The sequence below is a fragment of the Pseudophryne corroboree genome, chromosome 6, assembly GCF_028390025.1.
Source record: "Pseudophryne corroboree isolate aPseCor3 chromosome 6, aPseCor3.hap2, whole genome shotgun sequence".
Lineage (NCBI taxonomy): Eukaryota > Metazoa > Chordata > Amphibia > Anura > Myobatrachidae > Pseudophryne > Pseudophryne corroboree.
This window is the reverse complement of record NC_086449.1, coordinates 501,861,612-501,878,954: the sequence shown is the minus strand read 5'-3', so window position 1 is coordinate 501,878,954 and position 17,343 is coordinate 501,861,612. Positions and strand designations below refer to the sequence as shown.

Here is a 17,343-nt window from a genome sequence, read left to right as displayed (position 1 = left end):
TCACTGCCACTGACCCGGTATTCAACCCGGGAATAACCCTTCTTATTACCTGCGTTGAATTTCCGGGTCAGGCGACCCGGGAATTCCCCAAGGCCCCTTTCCCATTGCACACTGACCCGTGCCGACCATGCAATATGCCGGGTCGATACCGGGTTATCTTTGCGATGTGAAAGGGGTATTACTGATTTAGGACCTGGTTAGAGGCACATGTGGAGATGGGTGAGCACCATGTTGTTGAGCCATGGAGCCTGTCTTTTCTTTGCACCAACTGCTTTTTTTTTTAAAGGTACAATATACAGTACCTATGAGCATGTATTTTTTTTTTTTTTATCATGACTACCTATAACTGTATACCCTGTGAATAATCTGGGGTAATTAGCGCAGTAGATTGTTTAGTGGTGCTTGAATCAAGGTTCAACATGCAGTTTTTCAGGTGCAATTGAAACAAATGGAGATTTCAGCCTTTACTTATGGCATTAGCTCATTGCTTGACCCCTAACTACAATGGGTAGCTAGTTTGCATGCAAAGTCTCAGTCCGGATTGGGTTCAGGTGACCGGCGTTTGGGATCCCGCCAGTCACCATACCGTCGCTTGATTCCTTATCTTTAGATTGCCAGCGTGGGAGCGAGCAAGTGCAGCGAAGCCTCTTGCGGGCTCGGTGGCTAGCCACAGGTTCTATTCCCACTCTATGGGTGTCGTGAATACCCATGAGTGGGAATAGTCCCTGTTAGTCGGCATGCCGACTGTCGAGCTCCAAATCGGCTGGGATCCCCGCGTCGGCATAGTGACCAGCAGTCTCCCGACCTCAGGTCACATAACTACATCCCCAGAGTCCTATCAATCACAGGGGTGTGGTATGGCATGCCGGCGGCCGGGCTCCCGGTGACCAGCATACCGGCGCCAGAAGCCCGACCGCTGGCATACCGACAGCGTGGCGAGCGCAAATGAGCCCTTTACGGGCTCGCAGCGCTCGCCACGCTGCGGGTACGGTGGTGCGCCACACTATTTATTCTCCCTCCAGGGGGGTCGTGGGCCCCCACGAGGGAGAAAAACTGTCGGTATGCCGGCTGTCGGGATTCCGGCGCCGGTATACTGTGCGTCGGGATCCCGACAGTCGGCAACCTGAAAACCACCCCAATCACAGGCATTGATAGTCTTGCTTCTCACTTAATAGCCCCACCTGGGCTCTGGACAGGCTCTCTTGCTTACCACAGTCTGTGCTGAACTATCTGTACTCAGCAGCAGCCACTTTGGCCTGCCATAAGCCCACCTGGGCTGCATACACAGGCAGTGCTTCACTTAACTCCACTCGACAGTCATTAGTTGTGGTCACATCTCCTTTTTCTTCTTTGTGTGGGTGGATACTAAATACTTCAACAACCAGGCAGCATCGCCAGCATCCAAAGACGTTATTATTTTAAGTGCTTAATTATCTTTGTGGAGTAGAACACACAGAGTACAGCATATAGTAGATCATACTTGACTAGTATTTACATTTGGGCACCAATATAATAATAATTGTCCTGTACTCGCCATACAATTCTCCTGCTAGTACCAACTACTCACTGGACAAGCTTTGTGCCCAACACTCGCAGGACTAATAGTCAATTGCAAAGGCTTGCTATTAAGCTGGGTCATTCCATGTGACTCGCGTTACATTCAATGTTAATTTTTAAAAGTTTATATGCACCACACACAAAAGTGCTGAAATTCAACATTTTAAAAATATTATAATGATATATGGGGTAGGCAGTCATAATTAATGCTTAGAAGCAGGAAAAAAAAGTACACTCTTAAATGTTTTGTTTATATGCACGACATGTTACAACAGAATGGAAATAGATACTAAGGGGACCTGCTCCTGAATATATTTACAATATAATGCACACTTACAAAAACTAAATGTTAACCACACTGTACTGAAGATCAATTTTGACATGTGACTCATGTTACATATGAATGTGACTCACATTACATTTCTGTCCCCAGTCAAAGGGCTCTGTTGTTACAAATTACTCAAACCTGTAGAATCCACGTGAATTAATCAATGTAGGCCTGTTCATCTTCCTGATTATCTGTGAAGATGTATAACATATTACATCTGATGATGGCCATATAAAATACATTTATAAAATATGTGGAAATTAGCCATTTTTGCATTTACTTCAACAACTTCCATATAGGTTCAATGTTTACACACGTGGGAAATCGATACGTGATAAATATATCGCTTTTTAATTATCACACAAAAAGAACGATCTTTTAGCAGGATAAATATACTAAAATGTTAGCCGTTATGTAAAATTTTATTTTCATGTATTGTGCTGACCCAGCTATATAAAGCCTGTGTGTAGCTAAAGGAGAGGACCAAAGAAAAATAGCACAGCTGTAAATACCCATCACCTTCTAAAACGGGAGGCACTCGATATCCTGGTTGTAGGGATCCCAGCGATCTGCATACCGGCGCCCGGGATCCCGACAACTATTCTCTATCTTGGGGTGTCCACGACACCCCTGGAGAGAGATTAAAAAGCATGGCATGCGCACAGCATAGCACCGTGCCCGCAGCGCGGCAAACCCACAAGGGGCTGTTTTGCGCTCGCCCCGCTGTCGGCATTCCGGCGGTCAGGATCCAGGCACCTGTATATTGTAGTACACCACCAAATAGACAGCACATCTGTAAATAGTATAACTCTAGGGTGGAAGCATACGAAAAGCAAGTTGTTCCATAGAATGTGCGAGGAACAAAGATTTTCAGAGTTCTAAGCATCTCATGATGCAAACACTCCTATGTGTACACCTGGTTTGTTACTAGGCATCAACAGAGCGCACTTGCCCCTATCATATACTGGGGGAAACACATTTACCTCCTGAAAGACGTATTTTATCTTATGTACAATTCTGCAGGCCCTCAAGGAATTTTGCCCTGGACACCATCCTATCACAACGCAATATAGTCTGCAGCATTGCTTATAACTGCATGCAGCAAGATTCTAAGAACATGTAGCGCGTGTACTGTATGTTAATCTCTGCATAAGCTTCCTAGGGTTTTGTATTTTTCTTCAAAATGCTGATATAAGTGTTAAATGTTTTATAGTATAGATTAAGTTACACAGGTGGTGAACATATCAGCATCATTTAAGCTCTGGTGTTGGGACCCTTATTGTTAACTTGCCATTATGTGTAATTTATTTTTCTGCAACCATAATTTGTCTCCCTGTGATCACACATCCAAGGTTCTGCATACTTTTGATTAATATGATTAACAATTTGCAATGGAAACAACTTCTTTACTTGTGACATACAAATCCCTATGTGGCTATTTCTCACCATAAAGGTCTGAGCACTTACTGTAGTTCCACAATACTTTCATTTGATGTAAACATGTATATTTATGATGGATACTATTTTCCCTCCTTTAACTACTTAACTTTTAATCCATTATTTACTCTCGGTGTTTCAAGTGTATCTGGTTTGTTCTGAGTTTCTGAAACACTTAGGGGGGAATTCAACTGCCCGCAGTATATTACCGCAGGTTAATTAATCCTCTGGGGCTATCCAATTAGCTCCAAAGGCAGTCCAACGCCGACACTTATCAGGGATGTTTTTGGGATTCGCTGAGGTAAAATCCCATTTTAGTGCGGGGAATTCAGTTCTCCCCTTACTGTGTGTATTTTCATTGACATACTGTATGCTCTGTAATTCTCATTTATCCATACAAATATTAGAAAAAAATAGGAGCAAATGTCACCCCCATTGCAGTACCCTGCTTCTGTAAATGTTTTTCAAATATAAAACAAAAACAATTTACAGTTGTGCTCATAAGTTTACATACCCTGGCAAAATTTGTTATTTTCTGGCCATTTGTCAGAGAATATGAATGATAACTCACAAACTTTTCTTTCACTCATGGTTAGTGGTTGGGTGAAGGCATTTATTGTCAAACTACTGTGTTTACTCTTTTAAATCATAATGACAACAGAAACTACCCAAATGACCCTGATCAAAAGTTTACATACCCTGGAGATTTTGGCCTGATAACATGCACACAAGTTGACACAAACGGGTTTGAATGGCTACTAAAGGTAACCATCCTCACCTGTGATCTGTTTGCTTGTAATCAGTGTGTGTGTGTATAAAAGGTCAGTGAGTTTCTGGACTCCTGAAAGACCCTTGCATCTTTCATCCAGTGCTTCACTGACGTGTCTGGATTCTGAGTCATGGGGAAAGCAAAAGAATTGTCGAAGGATCTGCAGGGTTCTCTCTCTAATAATTTATTATGTCTTTTTATTAAAACAGATATGTGACGTTATCACTTTGATTGAGGAAGAATCAATCCTTTCGAATTTGCAGTTTACAAAAAATGTGTGGTCTTTCAACCAATAAATATGTAGTGCCAATTAGCTAAGGGATCATAAATGCCAATGGAAAATTTAAAAAAAAACCCACAAAACAAAAAATCCCTTAAATATTTGCAAGAAGAAAATGGTCAGAAAAAATGTCAATACTGAATAATCTAGTACAACGCAAACACCAAACCCAATCAAAGGATGACAATGGGTTAATACACACACTTCAGGAGATGGCGCTTACTTTCGGTTGTTGAAGTTGTTGCTATAAATATTTGACAGAGATGGAGGAGAAACTTTTGAAAATGCTGAAAAATGTGGTGCACCTGGTGACCTTCAAAATATGAAAATGTGCAATTAGGAAAAATGGTTAACTATGGTAACAAATGTAAAAGAAAAAGGACTCACAAATTGAATAAAATAATAATTTAAAAATCGTAGTATCTTGAAATCTAATAACCGTTTCCTTCTAAAGAAAGGCCTCACACTGATTGTGGTGTCACTATTACCTATTTTGCTGAATAAAAAACAAAAACCCAACCCAGCACAATATAACCCGTGCCAAGACTTGATAAGACAGGCCAGTCAAACTCTTACAGGGAAAAAAAAACATGAGTGCATCTCATTAATATGATGCAGCTAAAGAAATTGAACTGTGTGTAGAAACAGTATTATGGCTTATGCAGCTGACAAATAGGAGTAGTGAGTACATGCAAGAAAAGGTGAACCCTAAATCCACAAACAATACCAAATCAAAGTTCAGTTTACAGACAAATAACATAACTAATAAAAGCTTCAAAATCATACAAGGTATTTCAATAATAGAGTAGTTCATATTTAAAGCATTCAGGGACATGCAGTCAGTGGAGGCAGTTCCTTCCCGTCATACTACTCCACAGGTTTGACTATAAAAAATAATAGAATAATTCAAACAAGATATTTATAACTTATACAACTCCTTTGTAGTATTTTACTAATTTTCATAGTTTCTGCAGAGAGGAGGCAGGGAGATGCCAAGGAGAGGAAGTGACCATCTCTGCTTTCTCTCTATATTACCCCTTTTCCACCTATGAGCACGGGTTGCAGCCAGGAGCCTGACACGGGTGCTACCCGGCTGCGGCCCATGCTCAGCCCCCTTTCCCATCAGCAGTCACCAACCCAGCATATTGCCGGGTTGGTGACGCTGCTTGTGACGCGGCAGGGGTGGCGCTGGGAGATAACATGATCTCCCAGCGCCGCCCTTCCATACAGTGTAAACGGGAGCCGTGTCGCTGGGGGCAGGGCTGTGCTGCAGCCAATAATGTTGCATAGAAAACAGATCCTGTAAGGTCTCAGGAGGGGGCGTGGCCTGTGCTCACAAAGGTGATCGCAAAAACTCTGGCACTTTCCAAAGTATGTTATGTTCTGCACAGGCGCAATATTCAAATATATATTTCTGGAAAGTTGTCTCCGCTGACAGACATGAATAAAGGGGAGGGGGTGGGGTGCCCTATGGCACACAGGCCTTCTCCGTTCTAAAAATCTTTGTAAAAATACATTCTTTATTTGATTATGATTGATATATAGATTAATTGCAAGAAAAGACCAACAGAATGCTCATTGCTAAAGGGTAACTGTTCAAGTAGAGGTCAATTTATTTTCCAAAATACAAAATCCTGCATAAAGTCAAATACAGCAGAGATTTATTTCTACATTATGGGTTATTCCGATAAAAAGTTTAGACAGTTGTACATTACACTGTACATAAAACATCCATATTGAAAATATATTGTATGGAAAAACAATTACGAGAAAAAAACACGATCTAGTTTAAAGGGCTTGTGCATAGAGATAGTTTGCTCCACCAATATTCCATTGTGGTTACAAACTACTGGATACAGGAGATATAGGACTAGACATTATTTATTTCTAAGGAGAGATGCACTAAGCGTAAAAAAGCTTGTTTTTTTTTTCAAGAAATATGTTGATGACAGAAGCTTTAGATTTTTATTTAGTAAGTAAACTTCAAAAGGATAATTTTCATAAATGAAACCATATTGTAAAGAAATATTATTCAATCTACATGCCGACACTCCACTGCAGCTCTGTTATAATGTAAGTAATAGTGAATCACTAAATTAGGATGTTTTGTGATGGTGCATGGCCTGTATCACAAAACATACCCAGAAAGACTAAAAAATCTCAATATGTATAGTTTGGAGTAGAGAAGGAAAAGGGGGAGAAAGGATACAAACCTTAAAATATATCAATGGTTTTAACAAAGTCCAGGAGGGAAACATTCTTCAAATGAAGAGAAGAATTAGAACACGAGGACATGCACAGAGACTGGAGTGTGGGAGGATCAGGGGAAATTTGAGGAAAAATGACTTCATAGAAAGAGTAGTGGACAAGTGGAATAGCCTCCCATCAGAGGTGGTAGAGGCTAAGACCGTAGAGCAATTTAAACATGCATGGGATAGACATAAGGATATCCTTACAAAGAAATAAGGATCAAAATGTTTGAAGTAAAAATATGGTAAAAAAGTGGCAGACTAGATTGGCCAAGTGGTTCTTATCTGCGGTCACATTCAATGTTTCTATGTTTAGGATAGTGTTCTAGAGGGCTCTAATGCTGAGAAAACAAAAAGCAGAGATACAGTAGCAGTGACATCTCTGGCCCTATGCACACAAGGGAGTAAAAAGTAATAGGGTCAGAGTTGCCGGAGGTGCAAGAATTCGGACGAGAATGTCCGTATTTTTAAAGCGCTAATCATTTACAAGGCAACAGCAACATGGTTTTGCCTCGTAAATTATTGTCGCATTAAAAATATGGGCATTCTCGCCCGAAGTTCCGCACCTCCGGCAACTCGGACCCTATTACTTTTACCCCAAAGTATGTTTTAGATTATTGTAATCCATTTTTATATCACAAATGATAATATCATTCAAAACATTTCCTCTTTAAGATCCTGCATTTCCTTTTAGTGTTTGTGAAAACCATTTTTGACAGTTTTCACAATCATTCACCAGTTTTCAATACAAGTCCACACACAAAGAAAGATTACAGTTTGCATAAATACAGCTAATCACGTAGCTGAAGTGGAAACTACAGTATAGCCAATTTATGGCTAATCCCCAATATATTTATCCAAAAAACCCCGAAAAAAACAACAACTTACTTCGGCATTGATCCTCTTGGCCACTGCCCTTCTTGGTTTTTCTGTTCTATTACTAACATCTGTTAAAACACAGAGGGGAAAAAAAATAAAAACTTGTAAACACAATCAGAAACACTCTAAGGGGGCTATTCAATTGTAGAGGGAACTGCAGCCTTGCCGGAAAGACGTCAGTTTCCAGATTTTTTAGGTCGGAAACTGTTCCGACCTATTCAATCCCCCTGCCGTTTTTCCGACTTGTGGGAAAACACGTGGATCGGCAGAATAGCTGTGCATCCACGTGTTTTGTCGGAAGCGTGGCCAAATTCGACAGGTTTTAGCCCTGTTTCAGACAATGTCAATCCGACTTTAAGTCGTATTGGCATTGTCAGGACGCTCATTGCAAACTGGGATGTCTGATCCTTACCGTCGCAAAGGTTCCGACATTAATTGAATGTACCCCTAAAGAAGAGGATTCAACCACTTAGGATACAAAATAAGGGGATGCGTTCAATTTGCCAGCTGTCAGTATCCCGGAGGTCAGGATACAGACGCAGGAATCTCGGCAGCCGACAATGCCGCCAGCCGGAATCCCAGCGCAACAGGACTATTCCCACTCATGGGTGTCCACAACACCCATAGAGTGGGAATAGATCCTGTGGTGAGTGCAGCATGGCGAGCACAGCAAGGGGACTCTTTCCGCTCCCCCCACTGCCGGCATTCTGGCAGGCGGGATGCCGCTGTCGGGATATGGACAGTCCGCATCTCGTCCGCCAGTAAATCACACTCAGTGTAAGGGGGCATTTAATACTAACATCCTCATGTAAGATTTTCTTAGGCTGCTCCTCAACATCTACTAATACAGATGTGACCTCATACACATATTGCCTCAATACGCCATTCAGCAGGAGATGCCTGACGTGAGTCAACCAGCAGCTCCCGGGCAGCTCTGCTAACATCGGGTGTCTTATTTTGGCAGAAAAAATGGCAAATTATACTTACGATAATTCTGTTTCTTTGAAGTACTTCATGGCAGCCACACTATGGGTTAATGTCCCGTTCTGCCTATGTAGACAGCCTCGCCCACTTTGCCTACATAACTGAGCCCCTCCCTTTCCTACCTGTCTTTTTGAGTGTCACCATCAGCTAAAAGAAAAAACACTCCAACAGGGTGGGTAATTCATGGGCTGCCACAAAGTACTTCAAAGAAACGGAATTATCGTAAGTATAATTCGCCATTTTCTTTTTCCTACTTCATGGCAGCCACACTATGGGATATACCAAAGCTGAATTACGGGAGGGAATACACAACAATTAAGCTGATGCTTAAATGTTTATTTATATCAAAGCCTGTTCTAAGACCTGATTTTCAAAGAGCTTTAACAACATCCAAAGCATAATGTTTAGAAAAAGTATGTATAGAAGACCACGTAGCTGCTGCACAAATGTCCTCGACTGCCACTTGTGTCTTCCTGGCCCACAAAGCAGACACTGCCCTAGTCGAGCGTGCCTTAATATTATCCGGAACTTCCCGACCTTCTTTTTGATAGACAAACGTAATCACTTCTCTAATCCACCTTGCAATGGTCTGTTTAGTTGGAGTACCTTTCCGCGCTCCCACAGCTACTACAAATAAACTCTTCGTGTTTCTAAACCCCTTCACTCTTTCCAAATAGATAGAGATTGATCTTACAAGATCCAATGCAACCTTTCCTCTTCTTCATTCTTTGAAAGGGAAAAAAATGACGGCAGAATGATCTCTTGATCGGACAAAGTTTTCAAGTACGGCTCTTCAGCCCAAAGTGCTTGCAATCTCCGACTCTCCTTGCCGATGTAATAGCTGTAAGGAAAACCACTTTCCATGTCAGACATTTTACAGCTACTTCATGCAACGGCTCAAAGGGACAGTTCGTTAATGCATTCAGGATAAGATTTAGATCCCAAGGAGGCACTATTGACTTAACTCGTGGCCTCACTCTCTTTATGGCTTGACAGAATTTCTTTACCAGATCATCAAATAGTTTTCTGTCCAACAGAACATTCAAAGCAGATATTTGCACCTTCAACGTTGAAACCGCCAAACCTTTAATGAAGCCATCATGAAGAAATTGCAAAACTTGAGCCGTTTCGGCTTTCGACACATCGAACCTATCCTTTGCCCATGTAGTAAAGGTTCTCCATACTCTGTAATATATGTCAGAAGAAACTTTCTTCCTGGCCTGCAACATGAGTTGAATCACTGACTCGGACAATCCTTTCTTTCTCAACAAATTCCACTCAATTTCCACACCGTCAACTGAAGATTCTGCGGATTTGGATGCTCCAGAGGCACCTGATGCAACAATCTCGGAACCAACGGCAACCTCAACATCTTCCCAACTGCCATTCTCTTCACTGTTGGGAACCAAGACCTTCTTGGCCAATAAGGAATTATCACGATCACTTCCACTTGTTCTTCCCTAATCTTCTTTAGTGTCCTGGCTATCAACGGAAAAGGTGGGAACACATAACCTAGACTGAATTCTCATTTCAAGACATAGCATCCACTCCCTCTGACATCGGTAGACAATATCTCGAAAAGAACCGGGGAACCTTTGCATTCCGATTGGTAGCCATTAGATCTATTTCTGGTTGCCCAAATCTTTCCACTATGGCCTGGAATATGTCTGTGTTCAACTCCCATTCTCCAGCTTGTATATAGTTTCACCTTAGATAATCTTCCAAAACATTGTCCTTGCCAGGGACATGTAAAGCTGTCAAAGATTTTAGATGCTCTTCTGCCCAATGAATGATGTTTGATACCTCTAAAATTATTGCCTGACTTCTTGTTCCTCCTTGGCGAATTAAATAAGCCACCACCGCAGCGTTGTCGGAAAAGACCTTTAGAGGATTCTCTTTTAGTTGATCTTGTAATTTGAGCATCGCCATCCACACTGCTCTCATCTCTCGCCTGTTCAATGAATATTGCATCTCCCTCGGTGACCATCTTCCCTGACTACTTTGTTTCAACAGATGTGCGCCCCAACCGGTCAGACTTGCATCTGTCGTTAAAACTAGAGATTGGGTTTCTAGCAATGATATCCCTTGCTGGTAATTGCGGCTGTCCTTCCACCAGGACAAGGATGCCTTGTTCTGTTTCTGCAGCCTTACTTGATAATGCAAAGGCATCCTTCTTTTTGAATAATTCAGCATATCCCATTGCAGTATCCTCATCCTCCACCTTGCCCACAGCACCACTTCTATCACGGAAGACATCATTCCCAACAGTCACAACGCCATTCGCAACGGAACTCTGTCTCGTTCCTGGAGCAAGAGAGCAAGATCCTGTATCCTTTTGCGCCTTTCTTCTGAGAGCATAATCATGTACTGATGGGTATCTATGTAAACACCCAGGAATTGCAGAGTCTGAACTGGTTTTAATCGACTCTGGTCCCAATTGATCAACCAACCGTGCTGCTGTAGGAAGGTCAACTTTTCTTGTACTATTGACTCCGACTCTCCTGCAATAAGCAGATCGTCGAGATAGGCCCAAATAGCTATCCCCTTCTCTCTGAAACAAGCTACCCGTGTTACCAGGACCTTCGTAAAAACTCTCAGAGAAGACGTGAGACGGAACGGCAGACACGCAAATTGGAAATGCTGTCCTCCTATTGTGAACCTTAGGAACTTTCTGTTTTCCTTCCTGATTGGAATATGAAAATAAGCATCCTTCAAATCTATTGATGCCAGGAAGTCTCCTTTTCTCACTCCTAAAAGTATCGTCCTTAGAGTTTCCATATGAAACTTCCTTTTCCTTATTCTGCGGTTCAGATCTCTTAAATCTAGTATCGTTCTGAATCCACAGGATGACTTCTTCACCAGGAAGAGACAAGAATAAAATCCCTTTTTTCTATCTAAGAATGGAACCACTTTCACTGCCCTTGACGAGCACAGGTTCTCTAAACTTTCCTGTAGAGCAACCACTTCTTGGTTCATAAGCTGCGATGTTGACTGCATGAATCTGTCCTTTCTTGGTTCTGTTAGGAATTCTGGCCCTCATTCTGAGTTGATCGCTCGCTAGCTACTTTTAGCAGCCTTGCAAACGCATAGTCGCCATCCAAGGGGGTGTGTATTTATGCTTTGCAGGAGTGCGAACGCCTGTGCAGCCGAGCGGCAGAAAACACATTTTGTGCAGAACAAGACCAGCCCTGTAGTTACTTATTCTCTGCGATAATTGCTGCGACGAAGGTCCCGGTATTGACGTCAGATACCCGCCCAGTAAAAGCCCGGCCACGCCTGTGTTTTTCCAAACACTCCCAGAAACTCTCACTTCCTGTCAATCTCCTTGCGTCCGCCATTACGTCTGGAAGCGCCGCTAGAACCTGTGCAAAACCACAAAGCTCTTTGTACTTGTACAACACGCCTGCGCATTGCGGTGCATACTCATGCGCAGATAAGCCCCGTTCTGCCATAATTGCTGCGCTGCAAAAATTCGTAACGAGCAAACAACTCGGAATGACCCCCTCTATTCGATAACCTTCCTACACAATGTCCAATAGCCACTTGTCTCGAACATTCTCCTTCTATTGTGTCAGGAACTTGGAAATCCTGCCCCCTAGGAGGACTTGCACAGTAATTGTCTTTGATTACCTCTTCTATATTTCCTCCGAAAAGACTGGCGTGACATACTGGCATCATACCTATTCTCGTAATAGCGTCCGAATCGGTCTCCATAGGGACTTCCCGGCCTATACGCTCTGAACTGCCTGAATTGTTGTCTTGAAGAGAAACCTGAATATCTGCCACGCTTATCCTGAGGTAATCTCACCGATTTACCACCAGACATCTTTTGAATCATAGTCTCCAATTTGTTCCCAAACAAAAGCGACTAATCTGTTCTTGGAGTGAGTATCCGTCGCCCACGAACGTAACCATAGCGCTCCTCTGGTCATGATGCCTGAAGTCATAGATTTAGTTGAGAAATCCAGTATATTAAGAGAGGCCTCACAAAGATAATCTACTGCTCTCTGAATAACACTCAAATTCTTCAAAATATAATCCCTAGATCTTTTTTCTTGCACATCAGTTTGCATAGTGGCACATTACAACCTCAAAGCTCTGGACACAGACGCTATAGCTACTCCAGACTTTAAAGAAATAGACGTAGCAATGTGCAATTTCTTTAACGCATTCTCCATCTTTTTATCCATAGGATCCTTTTACATAGCACCATCTTCTAAGGGAATCGTAGTTCTAGTTGTAACTTCTGCAACTGCTGCGTCATCCTTGGGATATCACACCAGGCAATAAACTCATCAACAATAGGATTCATATGATTAATTCTTTTAACACTACAGATTCTCCCATCCAACTGCTGCCATTCTTTACGGACAATGTCTTTCACTACTTTATGCACAGGAAAAGATCTAGCTTTCCTAGACCTATCCTCAAACAGCACATCTTGATCATTCCTCTTGAATCATCTCCTTATATTTCATGGTTTTGTAAATATTTTTTAACATAATATCCACAAGCTGCATATTAAAGGATCTGTCGTCATCCTGAACTTCTCCTGATTCTGCACTAGAATCCTCGTTATAATCATCTTGTGAAAGAAAATCTGGAGAAAATACATCAGATTCATAGTCCAAGCTAGACTGTGATCTGGATCTCTTAAATCCCTGCATAAAATTCTTCCTTGGACACAAATGATTTCTTCATCCAAGCCATAAACTCTGCAAGCTGATCAGGTGCTTTAACTGGAGGGACAGCTTCCTTAACACAATCACTGCACAGACTGTCATCCTGACTCCCTGTAAACGGCTGATCACACGCAGGACACTTTCTGGATAAATTCTCTCTCTTGACGGCTTTCTTTTCAGAAACACTCGGCTGGACTTTGATAGACTTCTGGGAAGAAGGCTCTTCCATAGCATTTTCGTCAGAGTTGCTCAAGCAGTGCCATTTTAAGGCCTTCTGACCTTTCCAGCCCCGGCGCATGCGCAGTAGAACGCTGCATCCACTTCCGGGACTCAGCCTACAGCCACACCCGGAAGTGACGCCGACATATGAGCTCCGGCAAACTGCAACCCCCCTTCCCGCTCACTGCTGCTTCCGTATCAATGTACGCGGCCAACGGGGTGACCACACGTGTAGCCCTGCATCACCGCGAGCTCCCGGCACCGCCGGCTCCTCCTGCACACCATCGAAACAAAGCTTATGGCAGTGACCGCCAGCTCCTAGCCTTAAGCAGGAAACTTGATCCCAACCATATGCGGCTCCGCCGCAGAGGTAAGCCCTGAAAAAACAATAAACCTCACACTGTCTATCCTAGGAGACGAGGAAAAAAAGACAGGGAGGAAAGGGAGGGGTTCAGTTATGTAGGCAAAGTGGGTGGGGCTAGAAGAAAAAACCTTCTGTCTACATTTGCAGAACGGGACATTAACCCATAGTGTGGCTGCCATGAAGTAGGAAAAAGAAATGCGTTTAATTCACATCACTATGTGAGTAGGACGCATAAACAGCTTATGCTGATTAAAATTATATGTGCATGCCTATATCCTGTGTGCGACTATCTGTATACGAAATGCTACGTTACAGTGATTTCAGGAAAGTACTGTAACAAACAATTTCGTATGCAGATACGAACAATTTCATATGCAGTCATACACAGAATATAGGCATGCCGCATACTGTATCATTTTAATTAGCATAAACTGCTTGTGTAAACTATTTGCATAGCAATGCGGCTTAGAAGCATTTAAATGGAAAAAACTGCAGATAAGACGCTGAGCGCTACTGAGTCACTCCATAGCAGTGTGACTAGAAGGGTTGTTTAACATGACTGCAGCAAGGATGTAGGAGTACACATCTGTACATTACTATCTGTACTACAGAAAAACATGACAGCAGTGGTTCAAGTTGGATGTTTTACCTGTCCTTGATACAAGCCAGCATCCTGTATAGTGCTTTCAGGTTTATTCAGAGGTTCAAAGGTATTGCTCATGTATTTGTTCCACAGTCTGGTCTCTTTTTCATCTGGAATATTGAAGAGTTTCCTCATTTCTTTTTCAATCATATCTGAATTAGGCAGAAAAACATAAATAAGCATTAGAAAAACAGTCAAAACAGCAATACATTGTTTATTGAATTCTCTCCCCAAAAAATAATCAAGATCAAGTGTTAAAAATTTTCATGATAATTTGGATATTTGCTGCAACTGTTTTACTGGAACTTGTGTTAGGATTAGTTTCACCCATGGCAAAACAAACCATATTGCGGTTCCAATGCATAATAACAACAATATCATACTCCTGTAAAGAAATACTTTTCTATAGAAAAGGTCAAATAAAACCTACTTATAAAATATAATGTGTCCTCTTTAGAAAAAAAAAAAAAAAGTAGACGTGAGCAATTTATGGGTTGGAACAGCATTGTGTATCCAATAATCTTTTTGAGTTTTCCACATGATCAGATATTCTATTGGTAGATGCTTCTTTTGGGGTTTCTGGATAACAACACACTGACACTTGGAGTCTCAGCTAAAAATAAAAAAAATTGAGCCCCAGTGGAAAAAGAGTACTAAGGCATACTAGGAGTTAAGTTTCGGCACATACTGTAATACAGATTACGCATCATTCTAGATCAGTGGTTCTCAACCTCGGTCCTCAAGTACCTCCAACAGCTCATGTTTCCCAGGTCACCGAGCAGTTGAACAGGTGTATTCATTACTCACTGACACATTTTAAAAGACCCACAGGTGGAGCAAATTATTTCACTTGCAATCCTTTGAGGAGACCTAAAAAACATGAACTGTTGGGGGTACTTGAGGACCGCGGTTGCGAGCCACTATTCTAGATAATAACACTACTTAACAAATTGTAAAAGATTCTCTGCATCTGGCATGTGAATATGTTTTTTCCTAATTTAGGGAATACAGTGGAAAAACCATGGGCCAAATGTAATAGAGTGAGAGTTTCAAAAAGTGAGAGATTTGGTAAGATTTTCATTTTTTTTTTTAAAGTGCCAATCATTTACACTGCAAAACTAAGTTGATCTTGCCGTGTAAATGATTGCCACTTAAAAAAAAAAAAAAAAAACTACAAAACCTTACCAAATCTCTCACTTTCTGAAACTCTGGCACTATTACATTTGGCCCCGTATCTTTATACTTTATTCTCTCCAACAACAGCAGCCATACTTTCATGTCAACTGCATAGGCCAAAAGTGCTGGATGTAGTTATATGTATGTAGTGATTACATTCTTTAAAATTCAAATTTACATTTTTCAAAATATATTAAAAACCTTATGTGATATCAAATTTCTGATGGTATATTTGGATTCTACATGAAAAATTACATGGAAATTGATATATATCATGTCATATGCAAAATGGCCATTAAGTAGGGTCATCTATATTTAGGAATTACAGTGACATAAACCAGAAATTAAAAAATAAAATAAAAATAAATACATACTGTACCTAGTGTGTCAGCTTTGCTAAATCGTCTGGTTACCACGTTGTTCATATTGCCATTCTCGCATAGCTTTAATTCAGTTAGGTACACTTCGACTTTGCAGTGCTTTACAAACATACCCTGTTCAACTACCTGGAACATAAAATGCACAGCAAACGTTAGCAAAGGGACTCACACACATTATTGTTTTAGAAAGGCACTTCCCCCATCAGGTCAGGCACAGCGGCATGAAGACTGTTACGTTGATAAAGGAGACACACAATCTCTCACAGACACACATTTTGTTGACAATGGGCCTGATTCAACTTTGTAAGTAAAGCAAAAAAAAAAAAACCTGTTACTTTGTCTGGAACAAACCATGTTGCCACGCAAGGGTAGCAATATTGTTTCTGTGCAGTGCAGAGTAAACCGTGTCTGCTTTTGCCCACAAATGTTAGCTTTATTTTTACACTGCAATTTACAGTAGATTACAGTTTTAACAAACCCCACCCAAATCTAATGGTGCATACACACTGAGCGATTTTCCCCCTGCCCAGCGATGTCAGCGCTATGCAAAGGCGTTCACCCTGCCGTTCATCTGCTGGTAATAACACCAGTAATAAAGCGGGGGGGCGCATCAGCGCTCATCGCCGGGGAATACACACTGGTCGGTTTTGAGCTGAAAGCGGCTCAACACGCCAAAAGTGAGCTGTTTTCAGCTCAAAATCGCCCAGTGTGTATGGGCCTTAACTCTCTGCACATCTTACATCTGCCCCACCTGCAGTGTAACATGGTTTTGCCCAGTTGCTTGCTTTTTTTCCTTTGCTTGCAAATTAGAATCAGGCACAAGGTCACTAATGAAATCACAATGAATATTTAAAAATGTTTTTTTGTGACACAGGGAAAGAGTACAAGTACCTCATTTTGAATGGATGGCAGTTTATCTACTACAAATTCTGCAAAGGATGCTCTGTATCTCTTTAACTATAGGCCCATACACACTAGACGAGAAAATGAAAGATTTCGCTAAGAAGGGCTGATTCAAGTGAGATCTTTCACAATCTCGTCCAGTGTGCATGCACTTTGCCGATGCACATGCACTTGCCGATTTTTGTATTACTATGGTAACGCTGCTGAGTCTCTGGCAGTACACAGATAGCGTGCTTATTTGTGATAAAGTCACACAACTGGGCCTGTTGAACTTATGTAATGTAGCGAGTGTCAGTACACCTGGGTGTTAGTATATTAAAAAGGTAAGATGATTTTTGTGATTTCTGTAAACCCAATGAAGGCTTTCATTAACTGAAACATATGCTCAAGCTCCTGCTGGTGTACTGTAGTTATTTGTGTCTCTAAGTGCCTAGCAGTAAATGTGGAGTGTTCAGAAATTATTAATCTACTTATGAGACATTCATCACATGGT

General features: G+C 41.6%; 1 protein-coding gene across 5 annotated transcripts in view; it reads right to left on the bottom strand.

Moving 5' to 3' along the window:
- USP15 (ubiquitin specific peptidase 15) overlaps window positions 1–17,343 on the bottom strand; it is a 258,720-nt gene that overhangs the window by 173,157 nt on the left and 68,220 nt on the right. For 2 of the 5 annotated variants that reach the window (XM_063927377.1, XM_063927378.1), the window contains exons 4-7: window positions 15,947–16,073; window positions 14,398–14,543; window positions 7,509–7,567; window positions 4,595–4,684 (exon numbers count right to left, since the gene is read on the bottom strand). In XM_063927377.1, coding sequence (XP_063783447.1) covers window positions 4,595–4,684; window positions 7,509–7,567; window positions 14,398–14,543; window positions 15,947–16,073 — 422 coding nt within the window. Of the gene's footprint in view, window positions 1–1,971; window positions 2,074–4,594; window positions 4,685–7,508; window positions 7,568–14,397; window positions 14,544–15,946; window positions 16,074–17,343 lie in introns of those variants that run through there. The other 3 variants (XM_063927379.1, XM_063927380.1, XM_063927381.1) reach the window with 2 other exon arrangements.